At 43.2% G+C, this 24,527-nt stretch overlaps 1 protein-coding gene and 1 long non-coding RNA gene across 13 annotated transcripts; both read left to right on the forward strand.

The window, feature by feature from the left end:
- The first annotated feature begins 890 nt into the window (after window positions 1-890).
- On the forward strand, window positions 891-24,523 carry LOC118381607 (NLR family CARD domain-containing protein 3-like). Its single transcript, XM_052514461.1, is given in 10 exon segments — window positions 891-1,641; window positions 1,816-1,869; window positions 6,643-6,881; window positions 10,846-12,652; window positions 16,282-16,406; window positions 16,409-16,454; window positions 18,891-19,061; window positions 21,642-21,815; window positions 22,252-22,298; window positions 23,240-24,523. Coding segments are annotated over 10 exon segments (3,252 nt in total). The 5' UTR covers window positions 891-1,630; the 3' UTR covers window positions 23,818-24,523.
- Window positions 16,637-18,434, forward strand: LOC127927770 (uncharacterized). 12 transcript variants are annotated; one of them, XR_008128993.1, is made up of 4 exons: window positions 16,637-17,194; window positions 17,270-17,644; window positions 18,198-18,322; window positions 18,389-18,434. It is a non-coding gene; the product is annotated as an uncharacterized LOC127927770 (long non-coding RNA). The 12 variants fall into 12 exon arrangements; XR_008128995.1 differs by having other exon boundaries at window positions 16,637-17,069; window positions 17,120-17,644; XR_008128996.1 differs by having other exon boundaries at window positions 16,637-17,044; window positions 17,120-17,644.
- Window positions 24,524-24,527: the final 4 nt, after the last annotated feature.

Genomic DNA, 24,527 nt, shown 5'->3' on the forward strand with positions numbered 1-24,527 from the left:
GACCATAACAGTCTATTTCACCTGGGACAGGTACAGTAAAACACTCAGACCATAACAGTCTATTTCACCTGGGACAGGTACAGTAAAACACTCAGACCTTAGCAGTCTATTTCACCTGGGACAGGTACAGTAAAACACTCAGACCATAACAGTCTATTTCACCTGGGACAGGTACAGTAAAACACTCAGACCCTCTATTTCACCTGGGACAGGTACAGTAAAACACTCAGACCATAACAGTCTATTTCACCTGGGACAGGTACAGTAAAACACTCAGACCATAACAGTCTATTTCACCTGGGACAGGTACAGTTCAGTCATACATAATGGCAGTAATCGCTCATGGGCGAGTGAAGTTCAAAAACATATTGTTCATATATTTCTACATCATGGTTATTTTACAATTTGTTCATCTCTATATATTGTCGTTTTTTAAATGACAATAAGCTCCTGCTTCGTGTTATTTAGTATGAAACCATTGACCATACTTTTCTTAACATCGTTATTATTAGGCTGATGCTACGTCATTTTATTCCCCTACAATTCCTTAATAGCACAACGTTACCTGTTGAACAAAAGCAACACAATAGAAGGAGATGGATGGTTTAAAGACACCGTGATGAGTTATTATTCGCTCCAGTAAGAGCAGAGGGCAGGGTAGCCTAGCTCCTACGAAGCACTAGATCTACTCAGGGGTTTTCTAAAGCTAATCATCTTCACGTTGATTCCAGTTCAGGTTAGTTAAACTCATCCGCACTACAAACGGTGCATATTGCTCGTCCGCCTGCGGCTAACCAACTCCAGCAGGCTTGTAAACTACAAACCACAAGGCGGATACAACTTCCACTCGGTTCAACTCGTTACATTCCACCCAGAGGAAGTCTTGTATATCCACTAGGGGGATATTTCTGCAACATCTTTCTAGTTGTAGCCAAAGGATTTTCTACAATTTCAACATTAGCGAAGCGAACAGCACAGTCACATTGGTTAGAAAGCAACATGACATTGTTAATAATATTGCGGCAGTGGAAACGCAAGTCGAGCTAAGAATAACCAAGACCAGCCCGGGTTGACTGCAGAGTGCCAGGCTGTAGTAGATATTGCTGTTTTTCCCCTTGTCGGATTCGAACCGAGGTACGTTACAACAGGTCTTGCTCTTGGTTTACGACATTTCTGTTGAGAAAAGACCATACCACAAACGGACCATATTACACGCTTTAGACCGGATATAGAATAGCTGGACCATTGCACACGCGTTAGACCGGATATATAATTCCCAGATTTTGCCCAACCCAGAAACGAGAGAATTCACCCATCCTGCGTTAGAAGTTCAGAACAAGAAAGTGTAGGCTATATAGAAATGACTCCCGTTAAAACATTTTTTTTTAACAATAAGGATTTATATCAGCCTAATCGACCTGTAGATTACTAATCACGGACGACAGTGTTTGAACTTGAAAAACGGATGCGTGGGATTTATATAAATGCAACTCTGCACATCCAATGACAATGCCGGCGATAGGAATAAAATGTAGAGACGCTTGTTGATTTGACAGCTACAAAGCAGCTACACCTCTTGACACCGCCTAAACACCGAGGTTACCGCGGATCCAATTCAACCCTGGCAGGAATGGAGAAGAGGTGATCATTAGCAGTCATGACGACATGTACATGTGATTATTACAGACTATTTGGATGTGTCTGTTTAGTAAATGTTTGATTTCTAAGAAGAGAACGTTATGAAATAATAGAGAACTATTCTCATTCAATATTGAGTTGTCACTGTGTTAACCACTATGCTGGATCTCTGTTTAGGGGTCAGTGCTCTAAAATGAGTCTCTCGGGGGAACTTGACACGGAAGCTAACAGGTAAGATGAACATTTTACTTCCATATCTGAACTACGAGTAAATGAGACCTCGTGTTTGATACTGTGTGACTACAAACATCCCTGGGCCAAAATCACTGGCACCACCACTACTACAACAACCACTACTACTACTACTGCTACTACTACAACCGCTACTACTACAACCACTACTACTGCTACTACTACAACAACCACTACTACTACTACAACCGCTACTACTACTACTGCTACTACTACTACTACTACAACCGCTACTACTACAACCACTACTACTACAACCGCTACTACTACAACCACTACTACTACTACTACCACTACTACTACTACTACTACCACTACTACTACTACTACTACTACCACTATTACTACTACTACAACCACTACTACTACTACTACCACCACTACTACTACTACACTACTACAACCACTATTACTACTACTACAACCACTATTACTACTACTACAACCACTATTACTACTACTACAACCACTACTACTACCACTACTACTACTACCACTACTAGTACTACCACTACCACTACAACCACTATTACTACTACTACAACCACTACTACTGCTACTACAACCACTATGTCCTGATTCACATACAGTATGACTACAAACATTCCTGAACTTTCTGAACTATTACAATCAAACTTTCAACTTCACGTGTGTGTGTGTGTGTGTGTGTGTGTGTGTGTGTGTGTGTGTGTGTGTGTGTGTGTGTGTCAAATCGAAGGTTATTTGTCAAATGCACAGAATATAGCAGCGTGTAAACAGTACAATGAAATGTTTACTTGCCAGCTTCCTCTCAACTGTGATCAATAATACTAATAATATTGGAACAATAAGTCAGTAAGGATCTAAAAACAAGGCACAAACACTGTGTGGACAAATAGACAGTCAAACACTGTGGACAAATAGACAGTCAAACACTGTGTTGACAAATAGACAGTCAAACACTGTGTGGACAAATAGACAGTCAAACACTGTGTGGACAAATAGACAGTCAAACACTGTGGACAAATAGACAGTCCAACACTGTGTGGACAAATAGACAGTCAAACACTGTGGACAAATAGACAGTCCAACACTGTGGACAAATAGAAAGTCCAACACTGTGTGGACAAATAGACAGTCAAACACTGTGTGGACAAATAGACAGTCAAACACTGTGTCGACAAATAGACAGTCAAACACTGTGTCGACAAATAGACAGTCAAACACTGTGGACAAATAGACAGTCAAACACTGTGGACAAATAGACAGTCAAACACTGTGTGGACAAATAGACAGTCAAACACTGTGTGGACAAATAGACAGTCAAACACTGTCGACAAATAGACAGTCAAACACTGTGGACAAATAGACAGTCAAACACTGTGGACAAATAGACAGTCAAACACTGTGTGGACAAATAGACAGTCAAACACTGTGTGGACAAATAGACAGTCAAACACTGTGTGGACAAATAGACAGTCAAACACTGTGTGGACAAATAGACAGTCAAACACTGTGTGGACAAATAGACAGTCAAACACTGTGTGGACAAATAGACAGTCAAACACTGTTATTATTATTATTATATTACTGTGTGGACAAATAGACAGTCAAACACTGTGGACAAATAGACAGTCCAACACTGTCGACAAATAGACAGTCAAACACTGTGTGGACAAATAGACAGTCAAACACTGTGTCGACAAATAGACAGTCAAACACTGTGTCGACAAATAGACAGTCAAACACTGTGTCGACAAATAGACAGTCAAACACTGTGTCGACAAATAGACAGTCAAACACTGTGTCGACAAATAGACAGTCAAACACTGTGTCGACAAATAGACAGTCAAACACTGTGGACAAATAGACAGTCAAACACTGTGAGACAAATAGACAGTCAAACACTGTGTCGACAAATAGACAGTCAAACACTGTGTCGACAAATAGACAGTCAAACACTGTGTGGACAAATAGACAGTCAAACACTGTGTGGACAAATAGACAGTCAAACACTGTGTGGACAAATAGACAGTCAAACACTGTGTGGACAAATAGACAGTCAAACACTGTGTCGACAAATAGACAGTCAAACACTGTGTGGACAAATAGACAGTCAAACACTGTGTGGACAAATAGACAGTCAAACACTGTGTGGACAAATAGACAGTCAAACACTGTGGACAAATAGACAGTCAAACACTGTGGACAAATAGACAGTCAAACACTGTGTGGACAAATAGACAGTCAAACACTGTGTCGACAAATAGACAGTCAAACACTGTGTGGACAAATAGACAGTCAAACACTGTGTCGACAAATAGACAGTCAAACACTGTGTCGACAAATAGACAGTCAAACACTGTGGACAAATAGACAGTCAAACACTGTGGACAAATAGACAGTCAAACACTGTGTCGACAAATAGACAGTCAAACACTGTGTGGACAAATAGACAGTCAAACACTGTGTCGACAAATAGACAGTCAAACACTGTGGACAAATAGACAGTCAAACACTGTGGACAAATAGACAGTCAAACACTGTGTGGACAAATAGACAGTCAAACACTGTGTGGACAAATAGACAGTCAAACACTGTGTGGACAAATAGACAGTCAAACACTGTGTGGACAAATAGACAGTCAAACACTGTGTGGACAAATAGACAGTCCAACACTGTGTCGACAAATAGACAGTCAAACACTGTGTGGACAAATAGACAGTCAAACACTGTGGACAAATAGACAGTCCAACACTGTGTCGACAAATAGACAGTCAAACACTGTGTGGACAAATAGACAGTCAAACACTGTGTCGACAAATAGACAGTCAAACACTGTGTCGACAAATAGACAGTCAAACACTGTGTCAACAAATAGACAGTCAAACACTGTGGAGACAAATAGACAGTCAAACACTGTGTCGACAAATAGACAGTCAAACACTGTGGAGACAAATAGACAGTCAAACACTGTGGACAAATAGACAGTCAAACACTGTGGACAAATAGACAGTCAAACACTGTGTGTACAAATAGACAGTCAAACACTGTGTGGACAAATAGACAGTCAAACACTGTTATTATTATTATTATATTACTGTGTGGACAAATAGACAGTCAAACACTGTGGACAAATAGACAGTCAAACACTGTGGACAAATAGACAGTCAAACACTGTGTGGACAAATAGACAGTCAAACACTGTGTGTACAAATAGACAGTCAAACACTGTGTGGACAAATAGACAGTCAAACACTGTTATTATTATTATTATATTACTGTGTGGACAAATAGACAGTCAAACACTGTGGACAAATAGACAGTCCAACACTGTGTCGACAAATAGACAGTCAAACACTGTGTGGACAAATAGACAGTCAAACACTGTGTCGACAAATAGACAGTCAAACACTGTGTCGACAAATAGACAGTCAAACACTGTGTCAACAAATAGACAGTCAAATACTGTGGAGACAAATAGACAGTCAAACACTGTGGAGACAAATAGACAGTCAAACACTGTGTCGACAAATAGACAGTCAAACACTGTGTTGACAAATAGACAGTCAAACACTGTGTTGACAAATAGACACTATGTAGAAAGATATACAGAGTACTATGAAATACACTATGTAGAAAAATATACAGAGTACTATGAAATACACTATGTAGAAAGATATACAGAGTACTATGAAATACACTATGTAGAATGATATACAGAGTACTATGAAATACACTATGTAGAAAGATATACAGAGTACTATGAAATACACTATGTAGAATGAAATACAGAGTACTATGAAATACACTATGTAGAAAGATATACAGAGTACTATGAAATACACTATGTAGAATGAAATACAGAGTACTATGAAATACACTATGTAGAAAGATATACAGAGTACTATGAAATACACTATGTAGAATGATATACAGAGTACTATGAAATACACTATGTAGAAAGATATACAGAGTACTATGAAATACACTATGTAGAATGATATACAGAGTACTATGAAATACACTATGTAGAAAGATATACAGAGTACTATGAAATACACTATGTAGAAAGATATACAGAGTACTATGAAATACACTATGTAGAAAGATATACAGAGTACTATGAAATACACTATGTAGAAAGATATACAGAGTACTATGAAATACACTATGTAGAATGATATACAGAATGATATACAGAGTACTATGAAATACACTATGTAGAAAGATATACAGAGTACTATGAAATACACTATGTAGAATGATATACAGAGTACTATGAAATACACTATGTAGAAAGATATACCGAGTACTATGAAATACACTATGTAGAATGATATACAGAATGATATACAGAGTACTATGAAATACACTATGTAGAAAGATATACAGAGTACTATGAAATACACTATGTAGAATGATATACAGAGTACTATGAAATATATGTAGAATGCACTGTGCCGGCTATGTACAGGCAGTAAAGTGAATAGTCTGAGCAGAGAGAGAGAAGTACGAATAACACAGCTGTGTGTGTGTGTGTGTGTGTGTGTGTGTGTGTGTGTGTGTGTGTGTGTGTGTGTGTGTGTGTGTGTGTGTGTGTGTGTGTGTGTGTGTGTGTGTGTGTGGAGTTATGTCCTATATTTTCTCTGTTTCTGCACAAGTAACAGTATTAACGTGTGTGTGTGTATGGAGTTATGTCCTATATTTTCTCTGTTTCTGCACAAGTAGCAATATTAACATCTGTGTGTGTGTGTGTGTGTGTGTGTGTAGTGGATGGTCTCCTCTGTCAGAGGATCAGTCCAGGTGTGCAGTGTGTGAGCAGGTGCTGACAGATCCAGTCTCTATCACCTGTGGACACCGGTTCTGCAGACGGTGCATCACCAGACACTGGGAGCAGTCTGCTCCGTCAGGACACTACGACTGTCCTCGGTGTAGAAAGAGGTCCAGGACACGTCCAGTTCTACTGCAACGGGCTGAACCCAACGATGAAGCGAGAGGCTCTGAAAACAGTAAGACATTTGCTCATTAAGCTCATGTTTCGTTGGACCAAAACCATGTACACTGACTGGACAAAATATTAGGCTTTACAAGGTGTAGAAAGCGTTCAACAGGGATGCTGGTCTATGTAGACTCCAACGCTTCTCACAGTTGTGTCTAGTTGTCTGGATGTCCTTTTGGTGGTGGACCGCTCTCGATACACACAGGAAACTGTTGAGGGTGAAAAACCCAGCAGCTTTGCAGTTCTTGACACAAACCGGTGCACCTGGCACCTACTACCACTTCCTGTTCAAAGGCACTTCAATCTTTTGTCTTGCCCCTTCACCCTCTGAATGGCTCACATACACAATCCATGTCTCAAGGCTTAAAAATCCTTCTTTAACCTGTCTTCTCCTCTTCAGCTACACTGATTTTTAAAGTGGATTTAACAGGTGACATCAATAAGGGATAGCTTTCACCTGGATTCACCTGGTCAGTCTATGTCATGGAAAGAGCAGGTGTTCTTAATGTTTTGTACACTCGGCCCTTTGTATTTTCAAATGTTAAATCTTCTAGTCTTCCAGCATGTGGCAAGGCGAGATACACAGGAATGTGGCAAGGCGAGATATACAGGAATATACAAGTGAATGTGGCAAGGCGAGATACACAGGAATGTACAAGTGAATGTGGCAAGGCGAGATACACAGGAATATACAAGTGAATGTGGCAAGGCGAGATACACAGGAATGTACAAGTGAATGTGGCAAGGCGAGATACACAGGAATATACAAGTGAATGTGGCAAGGCGAGATACACAGGAATATACAAGTGAATGTGGCAAGGCGAGATACACAGGAATGTACAAGTGAATGTGGCAAGGCGAGATACACAGGAATATACAAGTGAATGTGGCAAGGCGAGATACACAGGAATATACAAGTGAATGTGGCAAGGCGAGATACACAGGAATATACAAGTGAATGTGGCAAGGCGAGATACACAGGAATGTACAAGTGAATGTGGCAAGGCGAGATACACAGGAATATACAAGTGAATGTGGCAAGGCGAGATACACAGGAATACACAAGTGAATGTGGCAAGGCGAGATACACAGGAATGTACAAGTGAATGTGGCAAGGCGAGATACACAGGAATACACAAGTGAATGTGGCAAGGCGAGATACACAGGAATGCACAAGTGAATGTGGCAAGGCGAGATACACAGGAATGTACAAGTGAATGTGGCAAGGCGAGATACACAGGAATACACAAGTGAATGTGGCAAGGCGAGACACAGGAATATACAAGTGAATGTGGCAAGGCGAGATACACAGGAATATACAAGTGAATGTACAAGTGAATGTGGCAAGGCGAGATACACAGGAATACACAAGTGAATGTGGCAAGGCGAGATACACAGGAATATACAAGTGAATGTGGCAAGGCGAGATACACAGGAATATACATTTGAATGTGGCAAGGCGAGATACACAGGAATGTACAAGTGAATGTGGCAAGGCGAGATACACAGGAATATACAAGTGAATGTGGCAAGGCGAGATACACGGGAATATACAAGTGAATGTGGCAAGGCGAGATACACAGGAATGTACAAGTGAATGTGGCAAGGCGAGATACACGGGAATACAAGTCAAATCAAATCAAATTTATTTATAAAGCCCTTCGTACATCAGCTGATATCTCAAAGTGCTGTACAGAAACCCAGCTTAAAACCCCAAACAGCAAGCAATGCAGGTGTAGAAGCACGGTGGCTAGGAAAAACTCCATAGAAAGGCCAAAACCTAGGAAGAAACCTAGAAAGGAACCAGGCTATGTGGGGTGGCCAGTCCTCTTCTGGCTGTGCCGGGTGGAGATTATAACAGAACATGGCCAAGATGTTCAAATGTTCATAAATGACCAGCATGGTCGTATAATAATAAGGCAGAACAGTTGAAACTGGAGCAGCAGCACGGCCAGGTGGACTGGGGACAGCAAGGAGTCATCATGTCAGGTAGTCCTGGGGCATGGTCCTAGGGCTCAGGTCAGTTGAAACTGGAGCAGCAGCACGGCCAGGTGGACTGGGGACAGCAAGGAGTCATCATGTCAGGTAGTCCTGGGGCATGGTCCAAGGGCTCAGGTCCTCCGAGAGAGAGAGAGAAAGAAAGAGAGAAGGAGAGAATTAGAGAACGCACACTTAGATTCACACAGGACACCGAATAGGACAGGAGAAGTACTCCAGATATAACAAACTGACCTTAGCCCCCCGACACATAAACTACTGCAGCATAAATACTGGAGGCTGAGACAGGAGGGGTCAGGAGACACTGTGGCCCCATCCGAGGACACCCCCTGACAGTGCCAAACAGGAAGGATATAACCCCACCAACTTTGCCAAAGCACAGCCCCCACACCACTAGAGGGATATTTTCAACCACCAACTTACCATCCTGAGACAAGGCTGAGTATAGCCCACAAAGATCTCCGCCACGGCACAACCCAAGGGGGGGCGCCAACCCAGACAGGATGACCACATCAGTGAATCAACACACTCAGGTGACGCACCCCTTCCAGGGACGGCATGAGAGAGCCCCAGTAAGCCAGTGACTCAGCCATCTGTAATAGGGTTAGAGGCAGAGAATCCCAGTGGAAAGAGGGGAACCGGCCAGGCAGAGACAGCAAGGGCGGTTCGTTGCTCCAGAGCCTTTCCGTTCACCTTCACACTCCTGGGCCAGACTACACTCAATCATATGACCCACTGAAGAGATGAGTCTTCAGTAAAGACTTAAAGGTCGAGACCGAGTCTGCGTCTCTCACATGGGTAGGCAGACCGTTCCATAAAAATGGAGCTCTATAGGAGAAAGCCCTGCCTCCAGCTGTTTGCTTAGAAATTCTAGGGACAATTAGGAGGCCTGCGTCTTGTGACCGTAGCGTACGTGTAGGTATGTACGGCAGGACCAAATCAGAGAGCTAGGTAGGAGCAAGCCCATGTAATGCTTTGTAGGTTAGCAGTAAAACCTTGAAATCAGCCCTTGCTTTGACAGGAAGCCAGTGTAGAGAGGCTAGCACTGGAGTAATATGATCATGATATGATATGACATGATATGATAATATGATTTGGGTTCTAGTCAGGATTTTAGCAGCCGTATTTAGCACCAACTGAAGTTTATTTAGAGCATTGCAGTAGTCTAACCTAGAAGTGACAAAAGCATGGATACATTTTTCAGCATAATTTTTGGACAGAAAGTTTGCACTGATTTTTGCAATGTTACGAAGATGGAAAAAAGCTGTCCTCTAAATGGTCTTGATATGTTCTTCAAAAGAGAGATCAGGGTCCAGAGTAACGCCGAGGTCCTTCACAGTTTTATTTGAGACGACTGTACAACCATTAAGATTAATTGTCAGATTCAACAGAAGATCTCTTTGTTTCTTGGGACCTAGAACAAGCATCTCTGTTTTGTCCGAGTTTAAAAGTAGAAAGTTTGCAGCCATCCACTTCCTTATGTCTGAAACACATGCTTCTAGCAAGGGCAATTTTGGGGCTTCACCATGTTTCATTGAAATGTACAGCTGTGTGTCATCCGCACAGCAGTGAAAGTTAACATTATGTTTTCGAATAACATCCCCAAGAGGTAAAATATATAGTGAAAACAATAGTGGTCCTAAAACGGAACCTTGAGGAACACCAAAATTTACAGTTGATTTGTCAGAGGACAAACCATTCACAGAGACAAACTGATATCTTTCCGACAGATAAGATCCAAACCAGGCCAGAACTTGTCCGTGTAGACCAATTTGGGTTTCCAATCTCTCCAAAAGAATGTGGTGATCGATGGTATCAAAAGCAGCACTAAGGTCTAGGAGCATGAGGACAGATGCAGAGCCTCGGTCCGATGCCATTAAAATGTAATTTACCACCTTCACAAGTGCCGTCTCAGTGAATGTGGCAAGGCGAGATACACATGAAAATTCTCAGCAAATTCTATTCTTCTCTTTCAGTGGATGTCAGCCTGCAGAGAGCTATAGTAAACCATAAAGACAGTCTGAAGAGAAGGTATGAATGTGTGATAGAAGGCCTGGTAAATGCAGGGAGTCAAACCCCCCTCAACAGGATTTACACAGAGCTGTACATCACAGAGGGAGAGAGTGAAGGGGTTAGCGATGAACATGAGGTGTGGCAGCTAGAGACGGCATGCAGGACACCGACCTCACGTGACACGGCAATCCACTGCAATGACCTCTTCAAACCCTTAGCTGGCCAGGAGAGAAGCATCAGAACTGTGCTGACCAAGGGCATCGCTGGCATCGGAAAAACAGTCTCTGTGCAGACGTTCGTCCTCGACTGGGCTGAAGGGAAGGCAAACCAAGATGTGGAGATCATATTTGTGCTTCCTTTCCGGGAGCTGAACTTGATCAAAGATCGCCAGTACAGTCTTCTGAGACTTCTCCATGCCTTCCACCCAGAACTCGATATAGTCAATGCAGAGACACTCGCTGCCTGTAAAGCTACGTTCATCTTTGACGGGTTGGATGAAAGCAGAATTCCATTGGATTTTCAGTGCAACAAAATGATGTCTGATGTCACACGGACATCGTCTGTAGATGTTCTGCTGACAAACCTCATCAAGGGGAATCTGCTTCCCTCGGCTCTCCTCTGGATAACCTCCCGACCAGCAGCAACCAATCAGATCCCCTCTGAGTGTGTCGACCAGGTGACAGAGGTACGAGGGTTCAACGACCGACAGAAGGAGGAGTACTTCAGGAAAAGATTCCGTGATGATGATGATGAGGACCTGGCCAACAGAATCATCTCCCACATTAAGACATCAAGGAGCCTCCACGTCATGTGTCACGTGCCAGTTTTCTGTTGGATTTCTGCAACAGTCCTTGAACACATGTCGAGGACAGACGAGAGACGAGAGATGCCCAAGACTCTGACTGAGATGTTCACACACTTCGTGCTCATTCACACCAGCCCGAAGAACCAGAAGTGTCATGGAAAAGACCAAATGGACCAACAGGAGCTCCTGGAGTCTGATAAGGAAGCTCTTCTGAAGCTGGGGAAGCTGGCGTTTGAACATCTGGAGAAGGGTAATCTCGTGTTCTATGAAGAAGATCTGAAAGAGTGTGGCATTGATGTCACAGAAGCCTCGGTGTACTCTGGCGTGTGCACACAAGTCTTTAAAGAAGAGTCTGTGTTGTTTCAGAGAGTGGTGTACTGCTTTGTTCATCTGAGCGTTCAGGAGTTTCTCTCCGCTGTCTACGTGTACCATTGTTACACAACCAAGAACATGGATGAACTGAAGCCCTTCCTCCAGGCGACTAGAGTCACGTCTGAAGAGATAACCTTACATGAGCTGCTGAAGAGTACCGCGAATAAAGCCTTGGAGAGTAAGACTGGACATCTGGACCTTGTCGTCCGCTTCCTTCACGGCATGTCACTGGCAGCCAATCAGAAACTCCTACGAGGTCTGGTGACACAGACGGAAAGCAGTCCAGAGAGCGTCAAGAAAACGATCCGATCCCTGAAGACGATGCAGAATACCAACATGTCCCCCGAGAGGTGCATCAATCTCTTCCACTGTCTGATAGAGATGAAAACCCATTCAGTACAGCAGGAAATCGAAAAATACTTGAGGTCAGAGAAAAGATCCAAAAACCTGCCACTTACGTACTGTTCAGCGTTGGCCTACATGCTGCAGATATCAGACGAGGTTCTGGAGGCGTTTGACCTGAAGAAATACAAGACCTCCCAGGAGGGTCGTAGGAGACTGCTGCCAGCTGTGAGAGTCTGCAGGAAGGCTCTGTAAGTATTCTGGGAAATATCACTCACATCACACTGTACTGGTAAGTATAGCAGTATCTTTCACTGGCTGTTCAAATAATAAACAAAAGCAATTTTTTTTCAACTGAAATTGATCATAAAAAGTATTGAGTCGTGTATTAATGGTGCACACCTGTACTTATGACAGGTGATCGTGTACATGTAACTGTAGATACTCAAATATAGCTGGGTCCCTGTCCAGAAAGGAGACATGTCTGATAAGGACAAATATAGCTGGGTCCCTGTCCAGAAAGGAGACATGTCTGATAAGGACAAATATAGCTGGGTCCCTGTCCAGAAAGGAGACATGTCTGATAAGGACAAATATAGCTGGGTCCCTGTCCAGAAAGGAGACACGTCTGATAAGGACAAATATAGCTGGGTCCCTGGACACGTCTGATAAGGACAAATATAGCTGGGTCCCTGGACACGTCTGATAAGGACAAATATAGCTGGGTCCCTGTCCAGAAAGGAGACATGTCTGATAAGGACAAATATAGCTGGGTCCCTGTCCAGAAAGGAGACATGTCTGATAAGGACAAATATAGCTGGGTCCCTGTCCAGAAAGGAGACATGTCTGATAAGGACAAATATAGCTGGGTCCCTGTCTGATAAGGAAAGGAGACATGTCTGATAAGGACAAATATAGCTGGGTCCCTGGACATGTCTGATAAGGACAAATATAGCTGGGTCCCTGTCCAGAAAGCTGGGAGACACGTCTGATAAGGACAAATATAGCTGGGTCCCTGTCCAGAAAGGAGACACGTCTGATAAGGACAAATATAGCTGGGTCCCTGTCCAGAAAGGAGACATGTCTGATAAGGACAAATATAGCTGGGTCCCTGGACACGTCTGATAAGGACAAATATAGCTGGGTCCCTGTCCAGAAAGGAGACATGTCTGATAAGGACAAATATAGCTGGGTCCCTGTCCAGAAAGGAGACATGTCTGATAAGGACAAATATAGCTGGGTCCCTGTCCAGAAAGGAGACATGTCTGATAAGGACAAATATAGCTGGGTCCCTGTCCAGAAAGGAGACATGTCTGATAAGGACAAATATAGCTGGGTCCCTGTCCAGAAAGGAGACATGTCTGATAAGGACAAATATAGCTGGGTCCCTGGACACGTCTGATAAGGACAAATATAGCTGGGTCCCTGTCCAGAAAGGAGACACGTCTGATAAGGACAAATATAGCTGGGTCCCTGTCCAGAAAGGGGACATGTCTGATAAGGACAAATATAGCTGGGTCCCTGTCCAGAAAGGAGACATGTCTGATAAGGACAAATATAGCTGGGTCCCTGGACACGTCTGATAAGGACAAATATAGCTGGGTCCCTGTCCAGAAAGGAGACACGTCTGATAAGGACAAATATAGCTGGGTCCCTGTCCAGAAAGGAGACACGTCTGATAAGGACAAATATAGCTGGGTCCCTGTCCAGAAAGGAGACACGTCTGATAAGGACGAATATAGCTGGGTCCCTGGACACGTCTGATAAGGACGAATATAGCTGGGTCCCTGGACACGTCTGATAAGGACGAATATAGCTGGGTCCCTGGACACGTCTGATAAGGACAAATATAGCTGGGTCCCTGGACACGTCTGATAAGGACAAATATAGCTGGGTCCCTGTCCAGAAAGGAGACACGTCTGATAAGGACAAATATAGCTGGGTCCCTGTCCAGAAAGGAGACATGTCTGATAAGGACAAATATAGCTGGGTCCCTGGACATGTCTGATAAGGACAAATATAGCTGGGTCCCTGTCCAGAAAGGAGACACGTCTGATAAGGACAAATATAGCTGGGTCCCTGGACACGTCTGATAAGGACAAATATAGCTGGGTCCCTGGACACGTCTGATAAGGACAAATATAGCTGGGTCCCTGGACACGTCTGATAAGGACAAATATAGCTGGGTCCCTGGACACGTCTGATAAGGACAAATATAGCTGGGTCCCTGGACACGTCTGATAAGGACAAATATAGCTGGGTCCCTGGACACGTCTGATAAGGACAAATATAGCTGGGTCCCTGTCCAGAAAGGGGACACGTCTGATAAGGACAAATATAGCTGGGTCCCTGTCCAGAAAGGAGACATGTCTGATAAGGACAAATATAGCTGGGTCCCTGGACACGTCTGATAAGGACAAATATAGCTGGGTCCCTGTCCAGAAAGGAGACACGTCTGATAAGGACAAATATAGCTGGGTCCCTGTCCAGAAAGGAGACATGTCTGATAAGGACACTGGGTCCCTGACATGTCTGATAAGGACAAATATAGCTGGGTCCCTGTCCAGAAAGGAGACATGTCTGATAAGGACAAATATAGCTGGGTCCCTGTCCAGAAAGGAGACATGTCTGATAAGGACAAATATAGCTGGGTCCCTGTCCAGAAAGGGGACATGTCTGATAAGGACAAATATAGCTGGGTCCCTGGACACGTCTGATAAGGACAAATATAGCTGGGTCCCTGTCCAGAAAGGGGACACGTCTGATAAGGACAAATATAGCTGGGTCCCTGTCCAGAAAGGGGACACGTCTGATAAGGACAAATATAGCTGGGTCCCTGTCCAGAAAGGAGACACGTCTGATAAGGACAAATATAGCTGGGTCCCTGGACATGTCTGATAAGGACAAATATAGCTGGGTCCCTGTCCAGAAAGGAGACATGTCTGATAAGGACAAATATAGCTGGGTCCCTGTCCAGAAAGGAGACATGTCTGATAAGGACAAATATAGCTGGGTCCCTGTCCAGAAAGGAGACATGTCTGATAAGGACAAATATAGCTGGGTCCCTGGACACGTCTGATAAGGACAAATATAGCTGGGTCCCTGGACACGTCTGATAAGGACAAATATAGCTGGGTCCCTGTCCAGAAAGGGGACACGTCTGATAAGGACAAATATAGCTGGGTCCCTGTCCAGAAAGGAGACATGTCTGATAAGGACAAATATAGCTGGGTCCCTGGACACGTCTGATAAGGACAAATATAGCTGGGTCCCTGTCCAGAAAGGAGACATGTCTGATAAGGACAAATATAGCTGGGTCCCTGTCCAGAAAGGAGACATGTCTGATAAGGACAAATATAGCTGGGTCCCTGGACACGTCTGATAAGGACAAATATAGCTGGGTCCCTGTCCAGAAAGGAGACATGTCTGATAAGGACAAATATAGCTGGGTCCCTGTCCAGAAAGGAGACATGTCTGATAAGGACAAATATAGCTGGGTCACTGGACACGTCTGATAAGGACAAATATAGCTGGGTCCCTGGACACGTCTGATAAGGACAAATATAGCTGGGTCCCTGTCCAGAAAGGAGACATGTCTGATAAGGACAAATATAGCTGGGTCCCTGTCCAGAAAGGGGGGACGCGCCTGACAGAGGACACGCCTGATACAGGACCAGCCATAGTATAATTAAGAACTGGTGCCAACTGTTTGACAACTGACAAACCTTAAAGGGCCGGCGCACAATTTTACTATAGCGCCATACTGGTATTATCAACTTCACTATGACATTCAAAAGTAACACAGGTTTACACTAGCAGGGAAAGCTAAACTTACACTAACATTAATACCCTCTCTCATGTATCCGCTCTGTATTTGCAGACTTGCTGACTGTCAACTCATAGAAGCATCGTGTGAACTGTTAGTCTCCTCTCTCAGCTCAAACCCCTCAAACCTGAGAGAGCTGGACATGAGTAACAATGACCTGCTGGATTCAGGAGTGAAGCTGGGTCTGCTGGACTGGGGGATTCACCATGTAAACTGGAGACTCTGAGGTCAGTTTTCCTGTATTTAGGTGATAACAGTTCACTACATCTGTTTGATATTAACAAACTCAGCATTAAACTCAATATATCCAACACGTCCCTGTCCTTGACTGAAAGGATACAGCTGTCCTTTTTCTTTGACATTTTTGACAAATATTGTAATTGTTGTTCAATCTGGTTTGTCAATACGTGAGTCCAATATCTATGAATAGTTGTAACTTTATAAAGGCATGTTGACTTGACGTGTCCTCACATTTACAAGCAACATACGAGGCAGCAAGCAGCGAAGTGAGGATCCTTAGAAATCACATTTAAAAACAGGTTCCCACAGGGCCTCATTAGCATATGACAGGGTAGGACCAAACTCTTTCTGCACATGACCACAGGGCCTCATTAGCATATGACAGGGTAGGACCAAACTCTTTCTGCACATGACCACAGGGCCTCATTAGCATATGACAGGGTAGGACCAAACTCTTTCTGCACATGACCCCAAATGGACACTAGAAAATGCAGTGTACCTCACTTGAAAACAATGATATTCCCTAGGTAACACTGCAGTCATATTCCCTAGGTAACACTGCATTCATATTCCCTAGGTAACACTGCATTCATATTCCCTAGGTAACACTGCAGTCATATTCCCTAGGCAACACTGCATTCATATTCCCTAGGTAACACTGCATTCATATTCCCTAGGCAACACTGCATTCATATTCCCTAGGTAACACTGCATTCATATTCCCTAGGTAACACTGCAGTCATATTCCCTAGGCAACACTGCATTCATATTCCCTAGGTAACACTGCAGTCATATTCCCTAGGTAACACTGCATTCATATTCCCTAGGTAACACTGCATTCATATTCCCTAGGTAACACTGCATTCATATTCCCTAGGTAACACTGCAGTCATATTCCCTAGGTAACACTGCATTCATATTCCCTAGGTAACACTGCAGTCATATTCCCTAGGTAACACTGCAGTCATATTCCCTAGGTAACACTGCATTCATATTCCCTAGGTAACACTGCATTCATATTCCCTAGGTAACACTGCAGTCATATTCCCTAGGCAACACTGCATTCATATTCCCTAGGTAACACTGCAGTCATATTCCCTAGGTAACACTGCAGTCATATTCCCTAGGTAACACTGCATTCATATTCCCTAGGTAACACTGCATTCATATTCCCTAGGTAACACTGCATTCATATTCCCTAGGCAACACTGTATTCATATTCCTAGGTAACACTGCAGTCATATTTAGGCAACACTGCATTCATATTCCCTAGGTAACACTGCATTCATATTCCCTAGGTAACACTGCAGTCATATTCCCTGCAACACTGCATTTATTCAGTAACACTGCAGTCATATTCCCTAGGTAACACTGCAGTCATATTCCCTAGGTAACACTGCATTCATATTCCCTAGGTAACAATGCATTCATATTCCTAGGTAACACTGCATTCATATTCCCTAGTAACACTGCAGTCATATTCCCTAGGTAACACTGCATTCATATTCCCTGTAACACTGCAGTCATATTCCCTAGGTAACACTGCAGACCCTAGGTAACACTGCATTCATATTCCCTAGGTAACAATGATTTAGGTAACACTGCATTTATTCCTAGGTAACACTGCAGTCAATAGGTAACACTGCATTCATATTCCCTGCAACACTGCAGTCATATTCCCTAGGTAACACTGCAGTCATATTCCCTAGGTAACACTTCATATTCCCTAGGTAACACTGCATTCATATTCCCTAGGTAACACTGCAGTCATATTCCCTAGGTAACACTGCAGTCATATTCCCTAGGTAACACTGCATTCATATTCCCTAGGTAACACTGCATTCATATTCCCTAGGTAACATTGCATTCATATTCCTAGGTAACACTGCAGTCATATTCCCTATGGAATGACCTCTTGCAGGTAACACTGCATTCATATTCCCTAGGTAACACTGCAGTCATATTCCCTAATGCATCAATTCCCTAGGTAGCACTGCATTCATATTCACTCAGATGTCCCTGAAGGATCCCATTTACAGATGTGATGTCTTAATTCGACCAGGACCGCAAAACAAAAAGGCTACAGAAACCTGATTATGATAATTATTATAATTCTGGATGTTTTTGTGGCGCTTTCTCCTTTTTTCTGGGAAAATCAAGTCACGTTTTAAAGCTGGAAGATAGAAATTTAAAAGCCTTTTAAAACCTTGAATACATAACAAGTTTCCATTTCTCCTGGATTAGAGGAGTGATCAGGACATCTGTAGTAACGACATGAAAGACATTCTAAAAGTCAGTAAAAGGTTCCGGTTGAATGTTTGTTTTCAGTAATCCCAACAGGTTTGATCTTCAGAGTTTGTAATTTACCATCAACTGCTGTGAAGCTCAGAGGAAACCTCATGTAATTGCCTCTGTATCTGCAGTCTCTCTGGCTGTAAACTCACAGAAGCATCCTGTGAAGTGTTGGCCTCAGCTCTCAGTTCCTCCTCACACCTGAGAGAGCTGGATCTGAGTAACAATGACCTGCTGGATTCAGGAGTGAAGCTGCTCTTAGCTGGACGGAGAGATTCACCATGTAAACTGGAGACTCTGAGGTCAGTTCTCCTGTATTTAGGTGATAACAGTTCACCATGGGTCATTCTCCTGTATTTAGGTGATAACAGTTCACCATGTAAACTGGAGACGCTGAGGTCATTTCTCCTGTATTTAGGTGATAACAGTTCACCATGTAAACTGGAGACTCTGAGGTCATTTCTCCTGTATTTAGGTGATAACAGTTCACCATGTAAACTGGAGACGCTGAGGTCATTTCTCCTGTATTTAGGTGATAACAGTTCACCATGTAAACTGAGACTCTGAGGTCAGTTCTCCTGTATTTAGGTGATAACAGTTCACCATGTAAACTGGAGATACTGAGGTCAGTTTTCCTGTATTTAGGTGATAACAGTTCACCATGTAAACTGGAGACTCTGAGGTCAGTTCTCCTGTATTTAGGTGATAACAGTTAATAATAATAATATAATATAATATATGCCATTTAGCAGACGCTTTTATCCAAAGCGACTTACAGTCATGTGTGCATACATTCTACGTATGGGTGGTCCCGGGAATCGAACCCACTACCCTGGCGTTACAAGCGCCATGCTCTACCAACTGAGCTACAGAAGGACCACGACCAGTTCAGTTGTTCATTAACAAACTCTGATATAAATCTGACTGTGTCTTAACTGACACTTATGATGAAGCTGTTACTTTTTTAAACTTGTATTTTTTTTAGTTAGTTTTTACAAGCAACGCTGTGATAATTTCATGTCAAATATTGTAATTATTGTGCCGATGTAGTTTGTCTATATGCGAGTCCAATAACTGAATGGGTGTAGCTTTACGAAGGCATGTTGACTTGACATGTCTTCACATTACGAGCAACAAAAGGAGAGCGATGGTTTCCTTGTGATCGCAACACGTTAACGATGACATGACAGCGCCGTGATTGGCAGAGAGGTTTTTAGAAACTCTCTTTTGTTATTGGTCTATGGTGATGTCACAATGGAAAGCCCAAAACTCCCGCCCATGTCAACCTGCTGATCAGAAATTGGAAACTCTCTTTGTTATTGGTCCTATTAACCCATTTTCCCCACATTGTGATGTCACAATGGAAAGCCCAAAACTCCCGCCCATGTCAACCTGCTGATCAGAAATTGGAAACTCTCTTTTGTTATTGGTCCTATTAACCCATTTTCCCCACATTGTGATGTCACAATGGAAAGCCCAAAACTCCCGCCCATGTCAACCTGCTGATCAGAAATTGGAAACTCTCTTTTGTTATTGGTCCTATTAACCCATTTTCCCCACATTGTGATGTCACAATGGAAAGCCCAAACTCCCGCCCATGTCAACCTGCTGATCAGAAGTGTTCAGTTGTACATTGTATTTTCAACCAACCAACTATCAACTATAACACGGATCAGGTTTTTTTCCTCCACAGTTTTACACTTTTAGTTTCATCGGCTGTGATGTCAAACACAATATCAAATATGATCTGAAACACAGGGGGAAAAACAGAATTGTGACCTGAGCTCGAGGGCATTGTGACTGCGCTCGGTCTTTAAGTTTAGGTCCTGAAAGCCACGAGGGCATTGTGACTGCGCTCGGTCTTTAAGTTTAGGTCCTGAAAGCCACGAGGGCATTGTGACTGCGCTCGGTCTTTAAGTTTAGGTCCTGAAAGCCACGAGGGCAGTGTGACTGCGCCGGTCTTTAAGTTTAGGTCCTGAAAGCCACGAGGGCAGTGTGACTGTGCTCGGTCTTTAAGTTTAGGTCCTGAAAGCCACGAGGGCAGTGTGACTGTGCTCGGTCTTTAAGTTTAGGTCCTGAAAACCACGAGGGCAGTGTGACTGCGCTCCGTCTTTAAGTTTAGGTCCTGAAAGCCACGAGGGCAGTGTGACTGCGCTCGGTCTTTAAGTTTAGGTCCTGAAAGCCACGAGGGCAGTGTGACTGTGCTCGGTCTTTAAGTTTAGGTCCTGAAAACCACGAGGGCAGTGTGACTGTGCTCGGTCTTTAAGTTTAGGTCCTGAAAGCCACGAGGGCAGTGTGACTGTGCTCGGTCTTTAAGTTTAGGTCCTGAAAACCACGAGGGCATTGTTATACTCACAGGTTGAATTCTATACCCATCTAAAGAGAACAAACATTCAGTTTTAAACATTACACATTTTATCAGGGGCACCCCATCCCCCAACCCCAAGTTTGGGAACCACTGGCATATGGCCAATCAGATGCTGAATTGAAGTTTGGGAACCACTGGCATATGGCCAATCAGATGCTGAATTGAAGTTTGGGAACCACTGGCATATGGCCAATCAGATGCTGAATTGAAGTTTGGGAACCACTGGCATATGGCCAATCAGATGCTGAATTGAAGTTTGGGAACCACTGGCATATGGCCAATCAGATGCTGAATTGAAGTTTGGGAACCACTGGTATATGGCCGAACATCAAAACAACATCTGATTGGCCATAGGTCAGTGGTTCCCAATCAGATGCTGTATTGCGGATATTATTTAAATAACACCACAGTAATGATATTATGAATATATGTACACATGGATACAACAGCCAGTCTATGTTCACCACCATAGAATAGCTGTGTGATTTTGGAATCATGTTAAAACTCTCTGCAGGTTGGCATTCTGTGAAGTCACAGAGGAAGGCTGTGCTTCTCTGGCCTCAGCTCTGAAGTCAAACCCTTCACACCTGAGAGAGCTGGATCTGAGTTACAATCACCCAGGAGACTCGGGAGTCAGACTGCTCTCTGCTGGACTGGAGGATCCACACTGCAGACTGGAGAAACTCAAGTAATGTAGAGGGTTTATGTCAGTCCATGTTGAGTGACATACTGTAAGACATGTTTCTGACCTATCAGGTTAGTTATGTCTTACAGTACACACAAATTAGCATAACTAACCTGATAGGTCAGAAATGTGTCTTACAGTAGACATAAATTAGAATAACTAACCTGATAGGTCAGAAACATGTCTTACGGTACATGATAATTACATGTTTCTGACCTATCAGGTTAGTTATGCTAATGTATGCATACTATAAGACATGTTTCTGACCTATCAGGTTAGTTATGCTAATTTATGCGTACTGTAAGACATGATTCTGACCTATCAGGTTGGTTATGCTAATTACATGAACTGTAAGCCAAACACACTTACCACGACCTGGACGGTGTGATGTGGGGACCTTGTGTGGACATTGCCTGTCTGTTCTTCTTACCCCCTACAGTGTGGAACATGGAGGACAGTACACAATTAAACACGGGCTTAGAAAATGTGAGTGTTGACTGCTGCGAAGAAGAAATCCTGTTAGTTTTATTTTAAGTTGACTCGAAGAAAGATCGTTTTTCAGAGCGTGTGTGTGTGTGTGTGTGTGTGTGTGTGTGTGTGTGTGTGTGTGGTTACACTAACAGGACCTCGCTCTGTTGGGAATATTGATTGGTGTGTTATGAGGTTATGATCATACAGTATAACATTATATATCATTCAACAAATCTGACTTAACCTTTTCCCTTGGCTCTTTAATACCGAGAAACATTATCATTCTGATGGGGCTCTTTAACACCTAGAAACATTATAATTCTGATGGGGCTCTTAAATACCTAGAAACATTATCATTCTGATGGTGCTCTTTAACACCTAGAAACATTATCATTCTGATGGGGCTCTTTAATACCTAGAAACATTATCATTCTGATGGGGCTCTTTAACACCTAGAAACATTATCATTCTGATGGGGCTCTTTAACACCTAGAAACATTATCATTCTGATGGGGCTCTTTAATACCTAGAAACATTATCATTCTGATGGGACTCTTTAATACCGAGAAACATTATCATTCTGATGGGTCTCATTAACGCCTAGAAACATTATCATTCTGATGGGGCTCTTTAATACCTAGAAACATTATCATTCTGATGGAGCTCTTTAATACCTAGAAACATTATCATTCTGATGGGGCTCTTTAATACCTAGAAACATTATCATTCTGATGGAGCTCTTTAATACCTAGAAACATTATCATTCTGATGGGGCTCTTTAATACCTAGAAACATTATCATTCTGATGGTGCTCTTTAACACCTAGAAACATTATCATTCTGATGGGGCTCTTACTTAGAAACATTATCATTCTGAGGGGGCTCTTTAATATCTATGAACATTATCATTGTGATATGATGATGCTTTGTAATTTGTGTCCTGGTCTCCCCAATCAGATGGCTGTGTGCTCTCGCTGGACCCGAACACAGCAAGCAGAAACCTCTCTCTGTCTGAGGAGAACAGAACGGTGACATGGAGGACAGAGGAGCAGCCGTATGCTGATCACCTGGAGAGATTTCAGGATTTCGACCAGGTGCTGTGTACAGAGGGTCTGTCAGGGCGCTGTTACTGGGAGGTAGAGTGGAGTGGGAGAGGAGCTCATATCGGTGTGACGTATAAAGGAATCAATAGGTCAGGAAGGGGTGATGACAGTGGGCTTGGACCTAGTGACAAAACCTGGTGTCTGGTCTGTTGTGATGACCATTACATGGCCTGGATCAATAGTAAACTCACTACCATACCTTCCCCCTCCTCCTCCCCCCCGTCCAACAGAGTAGGACTGTATCTGGACTGGCCGGCCGGCACGATGTCTTTCTACAAGGTCTGTTCTGATACACTGACTCACCTGCACACGTTCTACACCACATTTACCGAGCCCCTCTACCCAGGGCTGTTTGTTTGGTGTCACTCCTCAGTGTCCCTGTGTCAGGTGGTGGCCCCTGTGTCAGAAACACAACGTCATGTTTCCCTCTAATCACGGTCCTGTTCGGCAGTAGGAGACGCCGTGTATCACACCACCCGGGCCTTATTGCTTAATTAGAAAACGGCTCCCTGGGAAATCTGCGGTTTGACTGGTTTAAATGGTGTGTTGTCATTGATAATTCCCCTATTCCCACACATCATTTAGATGTAGTATCAGTTGTAAAATAGATAGTATTGATTCTAGATTGTCATATTGGCCATTCAATCCTGTCTTGGCCATATTACCACAAACCCCCTAAAGGTGCCTTATTGCTATTATAAACAGGTTACTAATGTAATTAGAGCAGTAAAAATACATGTTTTTGTCATACCACGGCTGTCAGCCAATCAGCATTCAGGGCTCCAGCCACCCGGTTTATAATGTCTGATATATCACGGCTGTCAGCCAATCAGCATTCAGGGCTCCAACCACCCAGTTTATAATGTCTGATATGCCACGGCTGTCAGCCAATCAGCATTCAGGGCTCCAACCACCCAGTTTATAATGTCTGATATATCACGGCTGTCAGCCAATCAGCATTCAGGGCTCCAACCACCCGGTTTATTACCCTTTTATTATACAATTCTGCTTCTGTGTGAACTCAATTACACAGAATGGAAATGACACATCACAGATTTGACCTGTGTGAAATGAAGACGATGGAATAAAGAGTTGGTATTTGTTTAAATGGTATTTGAATAAATTCAATAAAACTGAAGTTT

Source organism: Oncorhynchus keta, unplaced genomic scaffold (assembly GCF_023373465.1).
Source record: "Oncorhynchus keta strain PuntledgeMale-10-30-2019 unplaced genomic scaffold, Oket_V2 Un_scaffold_17573_pilon_pilon, whole genome shotgun sequence".
NCBI lineage: Eukaryota > Metazoa > Chordata > Actinopteri > Salmoniformes > Salmonidae > Oncorhynchus > Oncorhynchus keta.